The 11073-nt window shown below is 35.1% G+C and overlaps 1 protein-coding gene across 2 annotated transcripts; it reads right to left on the reverse strand.

Moving 5' to 3' along the window:
- Positions 1-129: 129 nt before the first annotated feature.
- Positions 130-3817, reverse strand: LOC106354707 (probable pectin methyltransferase QUA2). 2 transcript variants are annotated; one of them, XM_048736378.1, is made up of 8 exons: positions 3555-3817; positions 2753-3372; positions 2533-2662; positions 1971-2211; positions 1672-1882; positions 1413-1591; positions 774-1077; positions 130-694 (listed from the first exon to the last, which is right to left on the reverse strand). In XM_048736378.1, the coding sequence occupies exons 2-8, from the start codon at positions 3361-3363 to the stop codon at positions 394-396; spliced, it is 1977 nt and encodes a 658-aa protein (XP_048592335.1). In that variant the 5' UTR covers positions 3364-3372; positions 3555-3817; the 3' UTR covers positions 130-393. The 2 variants fall into 2 exon arrangements, with proteins under 2 accessions (XP_048592335.1, XP_013650166.2); XM_013794712.3 differs by having other exon boundaries at positions 1413-1588; positions 1669-1882.
- Positions 3818-11073: the final 7256 nt, after the last annotated feature.

Consider the following 11073-nt stretch of genomic DNA (forward strand, 5'->3'; position numbering starts at 1 on the left):
GAGTTTTCATAGCTAACGAGTTTTTTATAGCACGGGAAAAACTATTTCTAAAACTTAAATTTCTTTAATAAAATATTGAGAAGAATATTCGCAGACTTAAAAGTTTATGTTCCATCAGTAAAAGAAATATTGAAAATGAAATACAATTATTTTATAAAATCTTCACAAATGTTGGTACATATTCTTTTCACTGTATATAATAAATCTAGATTCTATAAAATGGGGAACTCATGAAACTTTCACCAGTGGTCTTACGTCCCCTGGCGTCTTTCTCCTTTCTTCTTCTTCCCCGTATAGCCACCAGAGTTTGATGACTGGTTCTACACTGTGATACTTTTGAACAAAAGTAATAAAAAATGGAGAAAACGTGTGTCTACTATGTCCTTCATTGTTTTAGATTGATTGTCGCTTGGTGAAAGGTTTTTGGCAGATGAGGAGTCTCTGTTCACTGCTGCTTTCAACCTCTATGACTCTAGCCTCCCACTTCAACTGCGTTGTCAAAGCTCTAGCCGTTTCCACCAGCTGTGCCGTGTCACGGATTATCACCCATCCCTCTGGACGAAGTAATCTATCAATCTCTGTGAATATGTTCAGAAGCGAGCATGAGCTCCGGTGCTGACTTGTCTGGAGAGACAAAAGATTGTCTGCGTGGACAAGATCATATGTTCTTGGATAACTCGGGAACGCCTCACACCTGAAGTTATTATTACAAGACAATGTTGAGAAACTATGTTTCTGTAGTGAATATAAGAATCCAATGATGGATGGCTCACCAGTCGTGTAAGACGCCGACAAAGCCACGGTCAAGGATCATTGGGAGGTGGTTAGGTCCAGCTGTAGGGACAACGTTCATGACCCAGACCGTTTTCTTTGCTTCCAGCAACGCGGAGTTGAGACCACCGAACTGAGCGTTCATATCCAAAACGTTTCTCAGCATGTTATAAGGCGGTGAAGGATCTTCATCGCCTGGTCTCTTGGGGTGATCAGAGAATATGAGAGGAGACAAGAGAGACCAGTATTCTATGACTGTTGCTTTCCAGTTCTCAGCATCTTCTCCAACCTCCTCCGGGTGAAGACCTGAACCAACCAACTAAACCATATGAGAAAACAAAAGGCTCCAGAAAATATGGATTCAGAAGGTAAATGTTAAAATGTTTAAGAAATAGCTAAACATTTCTATAAAATATTTTAGTTTTTGGCTTTTATTATAAGAACATTTCAATGAATTAGAAATATAAAAACAAAAGAAATTAGACAAATTTGTGGATTTGTACTAACACTATTGATTAATTTAAGAGGTTTAGACTGATTTATATCGATTTGACGATTTAAACCGATTTGAATCGTATAAATGAAAATTGTTTCGGTTAGGACCGATTTTTAGAACATTGATGTTAACTAAGGAGACTAACCATATAGTGAAAGCTCAGTCTTATTCATGTGAGACCGGCTAGGCCATCTTGTTCTGCCTTCAATGGGGATCCACCTCTTGCTCCTTGTTCCACCAAGACACATCTGAAGCGGCTTGTAATAAGGAGACTCAGCCTCGTGCCCTTTGTTACACACAGAAGGACCCACCCCAGGCTTCCTGTTTATTACAACATCTAATGTAAGAAGACTTAAGATTCTGGATAGAGTATGGTGTGTGTGTAAGTGTGTGTCACTAACCGAGAACTGTAACATTTTGTTTTGGTTGTTTTCTTCCAGACAACAGTCTTGTCTTGCTGAGACAAAAGAGTCCAACAGATACTCTCAGCAAAATCATGAACAAAGTTCCATCTCTTAACATCCTCTTTGCTACGAGCGTTAGTGAGCGGAGATGTCCAAACAAAGTAACCTCCTGGCTTCAAAACTCTATCAATTTCCACAAGAAAAAGCCCCTCTGCACACAGCGGATTATAAACTTAAACATTAAGACCACAGCTCCCTCCATCGTTTTTTTTAGTGTCATCAAAATGTTTTTTTTTTACCTTTCTGGTCCCAATCAATGCCGCAGCTTGAGCAATGCAACATATCAAAGGAAAGAGAAGGATATGGCAACTGTTTTGATACAAAGGAAGCAATCATTGCAGGGAGACCTCTCTCTAGTGTTAGCTGAACTTGGCTACCGGAGGCTTCATAGTTTGCTATGCACATTGTTAAGAGGTGCTTGGAGAGTAGATGCGCTCCAAAGCTACCGTAACCACATCCAATATCCAATATAGTTCTCACCTGAAAACAAAAATTAAACAGCATATAAGAAGCTGATCTGAGAGATAGAGATAAAAGATGAACCAATCAGTGAAACGATTTTTTCAAACTGATTTTTTTAAAGGGTTCAAAAAATTCGCCTAAACAATAATCCTCTATAAGATGCCTAATCACCTCCTAGCTTTATTTTTTTAACATTGGACCTATCTTTAAGTTTTTCAAACCGATTTTTAAAGGGTTAAAAAAATCTGCCTAAACAATAATCCTCTATAACACGCCTAATCACCACCTAGCGATTTTTTTTTTTAACACTGGACCTATATTTGAGTGAGTGTGACTTACACCAGCTTCAATGAAGTTATCATTCTTAATCCCAATCATCTGAGCAATCTGATGGGAATAGTCTTCAATCTCATCAAACATAGGAGATGCAGAACGGAAAGATACTTGATCATCATCCAACATCATCATCCTGCAAATTTAAACAAAACCAAACCTCAGCAATCTCATCAAACATACTCAGCTTTTAGCAAGAGATGAACCAAAGAAGCAAATCACTCACCTCTTGTTTATACTACCAGAAGTCAACACTTCATCAGCAGTGATCTTCACATTACGAAACCATATCACATCTTTACCCGTTGGCCACCTCAGTGGAACCTTATAATCCACAGGTGGCAAAACCAAACAGCCCTCTCTCGACCCACAAAACCGATCGAGACTCTCAGAGACATTAAAGCAAGGAACATAGCTCTCAGAGTCTACATCACAATACTCCAGCTCTTTCCACCTAGTGGGACCTACAGAGATGTCTCCAATATCCAACAAGTCTGAAACAAGCTGCTCCTGTAACCTCCTGTAGCTGTGGCTGCGTTGATACACATGACCACTAGAAGAGCTCGTGGAGATAGAGATGGTCCACCAGAAGGAGCCAGCGAGAGCAAGAAGGACGATAAGAGCCAAAGTGGTTTTAACAAACAGAAGCATCAACCTCTGCTTGTTGTTCCTTGACGTGTAAGGATCAGCAGCCTTGTCGGTAAAGAAGAAAGCGAAAGGAAACCTCAAGGTGGAGGTGTTGTCTCCTGTTTTGTCTTTCATCTGAGAGTTGTCTCTGAGAACGTCGGAAACTCGTGCTCCTCCTCCTGAGGTGCCACGTTGCAGTGGCATTGGCATTGAAGATTACTGCAAAACATAAAAAAGAAAGTAACTTTGAGCTTAAAGGGAGAGACTTTGATAAGCCCAGAAGATCATTTACGAATAAAGATTCGAACTTTATGGGTAATAAGAGCGAGATCCATGTTTTATGGATCAAATTGATGAAACCCAGAAAGCAAGAAAGGCTAAAATCGATAGAAAGAAGAGACCTTTAGCCAATGAGTCTCTATCTACTGAGAGTGAAGCTCGCAGTAAGCGTCGTGGTGAATGGATCCAATCTCTGGGACAAAGCTTTCTTTCTCGTGAGAATTGAATAAGAATGAGAATTTTATCTCGATTAAATACTTTCCAATGTAGGCAAGAGAGATTGAAAAAATGGAAACTTTACACTGGAGAGAGAGAGAGAGATCGTTGAATAAATAAAGCAAAATCTTTCTCTGTATTTAAGGGAAAAAGAAGAGAAGCTTCCCATTGGTACATGTCTAATTTACTCTTTAATTATTTAGTACTAATTTAAAAAAAATTAACTATTTTTATTTTTTGGATATTTCTCCCTCTTCCTATGAAAACATTGGCGGTGCATACAAGCCAAATATATTTATTGGCTCCTTCAAATTCAATTTTCAGTAATTCGACTGGAACATTACAGATGTTTAATACTATAGAGTAGCTGACAAATTAAAAGTTAGAATATTCTTAATGATAATAATAATATAAATTATCCTAAGATATAACTACTCGCTCTGTTCTGTTATATAATCTTCGGTTAAAAATACCAAGTAGTAAAATATATTAATTGTACGTTTTTCATTTTTGGACTTCATCATTTGTCCTTCAGACTTTTGGATTGTTTAGAATTTATATGGACGACAAAAGAAAAAACACATGATCAGTTCTATGCTAAAACAAATAATTGGCCGGTTTTAGGCCAAGTTTCGAAAGGAGTCACTTCTTGGCTTCTTCAGAATCAGAGTTTAGATAAGACTATACCAGTTTGCCTCAGCATTATCTTTTTCTTTTCCAGTTACCTCGCGATCAGAAATTTGGCCTAGATAACAAATGGTAATGTCTTCGATTTGGTTTTCGTTTTTCAACATAGATATGGCTTTCTTATTATTAGTGGAAAAAAATGATATGGCTTCTTATTCGAAAATTAATTTTTGCGAAAAATAAAATAAAAGAGTCTTACAAAAATCACATTTATTTTTTACCAAAAAAAAATCACGTTCATTTATTATCAAACGCATTAGTAGGAGACCAGTTGCCCGCTTGTACACGCCAACGGACAACCACGATAAGTTTCAAGTTTGGGGTAATACAAGACAGAGCTCGCTAAAATTTCTTCTTTTGCTTCTTCTTCAGAAATCTATTTAAAACAATTCGAAATCTCTTTTTATCCAAAAAACAATTCGAAATCTCGAGACGTACATCACCATGCATATCAAGATTACTTATTTTCTACTCATGCGAAGTTTGATAACTCATGTACGTACGTAATCTAAGTGGAAGAGGCCAAGAGGGTGCATGTTGATATGTTTAGTACATATTTGTCACTTCTTGGATAATTACATAATAATTGCACTATCGGTAGGTCGGCTCGATCGTTTTGCCGTATATCCTATGACATCATATTGTAGTGTGTAGTACGTAGTTTACATTATAGAAGTATTGGCGCGTAAGTGAATGATATTACTAGTTTTGTGTATGAAAAGAATTTATTGGATCAATGCATAACAAAAGTATCAAAATATTTGGAGTTTTTTGGGTATAAGTATAACTCAGAAACGTGGGTCCCACATAAACGCGGTGATATGTCGGTAGCTTATAATTTCCGACGTGTGTAGATTTGATGGTGTTTGTAACCGTACGCCTTTTACAGAGGATTACATATATTTTAATCGTCGAAGCAGAGATGCTTGGGTAATAGGATAAGTTAGCTTGCACGGTATTCGAGCTCTTGTGTGTAGCGGACCGTGACAGAAAAAAAAAGAAAAAACTTCACGGATCGGTTAATCTGCTGGATCACATGTGCTGTTCAGCCATGTCCCCTTTGTACTTGATTAATTTAGATATAAATTATGCGATTATTTATTACATATCAATTCTTTCTTCTTCTTTTTGACAATATTCATTCCATTGTACGCCGCATGCAAAATAAAACAAAAGAGGAAAAGAACAAAAAATAAATAAATCAGAATTGAAGTGGGTTCTACTTCTACCGACGAGCTTTGAAAATTACCGATTTATATCTGGTTATTATGCGACGTGAGATGTATGAAAAATATATCCCGGCGTATTCACATCGTGTCTGGTAGTCTCTATTGTCAACTTGTAGTTAATCAGATTTTGTTTGTGTATGTATGGATCTAAAACAACGTGATAATCGTGTCAAATACAATGTAATTGGAACGTACGCGTGTTCTTCTAGCGATAGGTCAAAGTATTGAAACTGAACAAATGCGACAAGAGTCATATCTTTGATAAATAAGAAGCAACATGGGGATATCGTTGATTTATATCAAAGAGCGTATGCTGTTATTATCCACCGGCAGGTCGATATTTGCTCAATCCTTATTTTTTTCAAAACTAAGAAAATATAATTTATCCCTTTTCAACAAAAGACGAACCTTGTAAACCTTAAAAAAACAGAAAACTGGTATAAATTTTTTTCTCTCTACTCTCTCTCCCTCTCTCTTTGTTTTTTCTTGTGTTTTTGTGTCTTTGTAATAAGTTGTGCTTCACAACATTGTAAACCTTAAAAAACAGAAAACTGGTATAAATTTTAACATTTACACCAAAAAAAAGACGAACCTTTGTTGGTATGATCCAAAAAGAAGATAAAGAGATTATTTGTTACAAGTCGTCACATGCGACTTTCTGTGCTTCACGGATGAATTGTAGTATTAATATGGAATAGACACACCGACATGGTACTATACTACTATATATGAACTTTGTGCAATCCGATGTATATCAAGGAATATTGCACAAGACGTCGTCTTCCCTACTCATATAGTAAAGCATCTTTGGTCTGATGATTGTAGAAAATTTTAAGGACTAATGTTGGCCAGTTATTTACAAACTGACAAATTCTAACGTAAAAATGGCTTATTTATCGCATGTTTGTCTTTTGGAAATAATATTGGTTTCCATGTAAAGTGAATAAAGTGTAACCCAATGGTTTTATAGCTTTTCCTATGATGACTTTAGATATAGAGAGAAATAGAAAAACATTTCAAAAGTAATCAAAATATATATATAATTTACTGTAAAAAATTGAAGAAATTTTACAGAAGTTTAGTGACAACTTTAATAAAAGTCTGGAAGTACTCACGAATCACACATTTGACATATATGGTCAATTTGCACAAACTTACAAGATTAGACCAATGCATATATAACATTTTTTTTCTCATTTTATCGTTAAAATCCAAGAAAGTGTACAACTGACTTACCTAGCTAGTGGTTGATATCTTGGACAGAAAATTATTATTATTTATATCCTTTAATTGGGTTTGCCTTTTTTTTTTTTTTTTGTTCAAACCTTCATTCATTCATTTAAGCAACTAAAGTTCATCAGTACTAGCAATCTCAGAAAGACTGTTAGAGAGCTAAAACAAAGCATTTTTTGCCAGCCTATCAGCCGGTTCATTACAAACACGAAAAATAAATCGAAACGAGATAGAGTTGAAGGAAGCACTCAACACGCCAATGTCATGGAGTATCCCTCTAATAGCAACCACAGCCTTGTTTCCTGTGATTATATCAATAAGACTTTTTGAATCCGATAAACAGATCACGTCTTTGATGCCAGAGAAAGCAACCTTTGAAAGGCCTGCAAGTAACGCTAACGCTTCTGCTGCTAGGGCTGAGGCAATATAGCGTTTTGTCTCGGTTCTTTGGATATCGCTTACGACTAACTCGTGCAGCTATTATTCTCTTTACGACCAGCCACAAACCATAGTCAAACGTTCCGCATTAGCTAGCCGTGTTGTGGATCTCTACTTGAAATTTGACTTGAAGCAACTTTACTAATTATTAATTATTTTATATACTGGACCTAGAAGTTTTGATATACTATAGGTTAATGTGGAGGTCCTTCCATTGATGTCAGTGCCCTATTTCCTAACCTCACTATACGCTTTTTTACTCGTTATTAGTAATAACTAATAACTGTACTACATACATTTTCATTACTACTATTCACTAATCTGGGATATATTTACACTACATGAAAACTTGCTTTGTATAATGTGATATACTCATAGTTACATAGGTATTCCTGTCTGTGTGACGGACTGACGGCAGATCTAGTTGACACAAGGTATGCATGGGTCATTTTGTCTTGGCTTGCACCACTTTGCAGAGTTGTCATAAATTGTCCACATTTATGATTATTACATACATGCACGTCCCAGGTTTATTATTACCTCGTAAAAAGATGCATGAAACAGTATAAATATACTTACACGAAAATGCTGTTTTTCTTTTCTTTCCTTTCTCACAGCATCGATTTATATAAACAAAACAAACCCACATTGTTTTTTGTTTTTTTGAGAACTGCCCACATTGTTAATGTATGTATAATCATAAATCACAGTGACAACTCACTTCTTAATTCCATTAGTCCATGACGCGAAGAAGCCAAACCGGCCGGACATAACGAGTGAAGGGTGAAAATGAAAATACTCAGTCGGTGAAGTTATATTCGTACTCATTCCATATCATTTTAAGTAGTGTTTAAGTTTTTTGTACAAAAATTAAAAAAATAAAAAAATTTATATAATTTATCTTGGTTATATAAAAGCAATATTAAATAAAATTAATTCAACCAATAAAAAATACAGCATTTTCTAATCGGTCATAAATTTTAAATAACATTATAAAATAAAATAAAAATTCTTAAACACCATTTAAAGTGATACAGAGGGAATATTTAAGTATGTGTGTATATATATATATTCATTGGATGCCAACAAAAAATGAAATTCCAATTGCATAAAGATATTCTGCATTTTTCAAATTTATAGATGTGGATATCTTATTTTGCCAATTAGAAAATTTCCTAACAGAAAGTTAGACCTAATTTTGCTCAACTAATTTGGCCTTAAGTGCTACCAAATCCACCACTCTTTGTATTATATATAGGCTGTAAAATCAATGGAGCTGTGATTTCGATGTAGTTCTAAATAAAAGAAAATAACGTTTAACCAAAAAAATGAAAAAATTAAATAAACATATTACCGTCACGTGATATTACAGTTTTTGAAGGAATAAAATTTTCAAGCAATAAAAATAATTTTGTCCACTCTAATCCACTTGAACAATTTATTCCTTTGTAGACTGTAATAAGTTGTTCGATGTAAGACAAAAACATAAACATTGTGCCGTTTCAAGCATTGACGGTTTTTCACAGAATCGATATTGTGACCCTCTCACCGAATCTGTAATTTTCTACGAAGGTTTTTGGACGTTTTGCTATCAAAATTCATGGGTTGAGTTCTTCAACATCATTTTGACCTCTTTGTGTTTTTCGAATGCAGACTTTAAGAATACAAGCGAAGCTTTTCTATGAGTATTTTCTCTTTTTAGTCACATCTATCTTTCGTCATGTTTTACTTATTTTCGTTTATCAGTTTATGGTCGAAGATCTCCTATTATAACCAACTTAGCCGATTAGACCCTTAATTTAATATAAGCATTTGGTGTTAAAAAAACAAACAAAGAGAGCTTTGCTAAATAATCCAAGGGATGCTTATGAAATGAAAACAATTTATCATAGCTAATAATCACAAAGTAATATTGATCTGCTAAAAGACATAATGCTAATTCAAATATGCTAAACTACAAAAAAAAACACTTGATTTCTTTTTCAAAAAAAAGATTGATTGATTTATTGTCGTAGGAAAACGATGTAAGGCATCAATCATAGTAGATGATAAATGGCATAGAGAAGGAACAAATATGATAAATCAAAGAAAAAGGTGCTTTTGCAAAATTCCTCAAGGAATAGTTATGAAATGAATAGTAACAAAGATAATTAATTAACGAGAAATTCCATGTGAATTCCTTTAACACTGGTGGGGTTCTATCCTATCCCTTTCTCTTTCACGTCAAAATATTAAAAATGGCATTGCCACACAGTCTCAGTCGCTCTTAAGTTTATCATGTGCACACATGCCATTGCATGTGGATCTCTATATAAATCAAAGCCTTTTCTTTTCTTTGCACAACCCAATCATTATTTATTGTTCAACACTCAAGAAGAGCTTTTGAGCGACTCAAAAAATATCTTTAAACTATAACTGAATAAAAAAAAGAACAGACTGCATAAGGAAAATCAGCGATTAATGAATTTAAACGTTACTGATGTGATGCCATCCCTATGAATGTGTATTTGTAGTTGTAGGGACGAACTTATACGAACGGAACTTAGGGAACATGTGAGAGAATTGAAGGGATAAGTAATTACGAATGAGCTTTATATAAAGTATACACCATATCGTGGAGTTTTCAAGTGATGATATGTGGATCTTTTCAAATGATATAGATGGGTACCAATATCCTAATGTTTTAGTTTTTTTTCATCATTGTACTAACTTATCCTCTCGAATAATTGCTTCGTGATGCATTCATGACCATGACATGACCAATGACCCACTTCGTCGTTAATGAAGAGGGGAGGGGAGGGAGGGGGGGAAGCAGTCGAACCTGATGGGCTTACCAAAGGCTAAAACTAGAAAATACAATATATATGGTTTTGATGACTAGTTTTGGGCCAGTTGTATTGATAAGGAATCTAATGGAGACTCTGAGAAAACTACACAAATTTTCTCAAAACATATGGATAATGGATTTGACATAAAAGAAAATGGGGTGAGAGAGGCTCGAACTCTGGACCTCAGGATCACTCAGTAGCTATGAGACCTACGCGCTAGCCAACTGCGCCACCACCCCAGATGCCTTGTCACTCAAAACTAAACTTTATGTCTTATTCTCATGCTCTTTTTGGAACTGAGTCAAAATAAGAATTAAAATGGCTTTTAATAAAATACCACCAGTAATATGGTATAAATATAATGTGAACACAGCAGCAATGCAGCATGTTTCTAAAAGAACCAAAAACAATAATTGTTGAAATAAAATTTAAATTTAAATCACTGATTACCACTATTTGCAAATTTTGTATTTCAGACAACCTATTTGAGAGCAGGTAAGTGTGACAGGAAGTCCTCGTGGAAGGAGCTGACAGTTCATAGAATCTCTCCAATTTCTTCTTACAGCTCTTTCCAAACTTTCTTCCAACTGTCTCTCCTATTTGCCACGTTTCCTGGCTCCACCACAACTATCCTTATTCCTCATTATCGTGTAAAAAAACAGTTCACATAGACACATATGAATTATAAGGGATTGGATATGCAGATAGTAAATTTCGAGTTGTATTATATGTAAGGATAAAACTATAACATTCTAATATATAAGGTGGACTTAGTTCAGAAAATAAAACCAAAGATGTGGATTTAAAAAGATGATGATGAACAAGGATGGTCGTGCGTACGTGTGTCTATGAAAGATGCTCTGCAATGAGCTCATCTCATGATGTAGTCCTTTACAGCATGTATATGTCTTTTAGTTTTAGCTATATGCATTGCATATAGGTCAAATAAAAAGAAACAATCCACAATGTGTAACAAAAAAAGAAAGACCTAACATACAAAATTCAGATAA

Source organism: Brassica napus, chromosome A7, assembly GCF_020379485.1.
Source record: "Brassica napus cultivar Da-Ae chromosome A7, Da-Ae, whole genome shotgun sequence".
NCBI classification, from domain to species: domain Eukaryota; kingdom Viridiplantae; phylum Streptophyta; class Magnoliopsida; order Brassicales; family Brassicaceae; genus Brassica; species Brassica napus.

Coding starts and splice junctions, on each gene's coding strand:
- LOC106354707 (XM_048736378.1), bottom strand. CDS start 3,363: ATGCCAATGCCACTGCAACGTGGCACCTCAGGAGGAGGAGCACGAGTT. Junction 2,663..2,752: donor TCTGGTAGTATAAACAAGAG/GTGAGTGATTTG, acceptor TTAAATTTGCAG/GATGATGATGTTGGATGATG. Junction 695..773: donor GTCGGCGTCTTACACGACTG/GTGAGCCATCCA, acceptor TAATAACTTCAG/GTGTGAGGCGTTCCCGAGTT.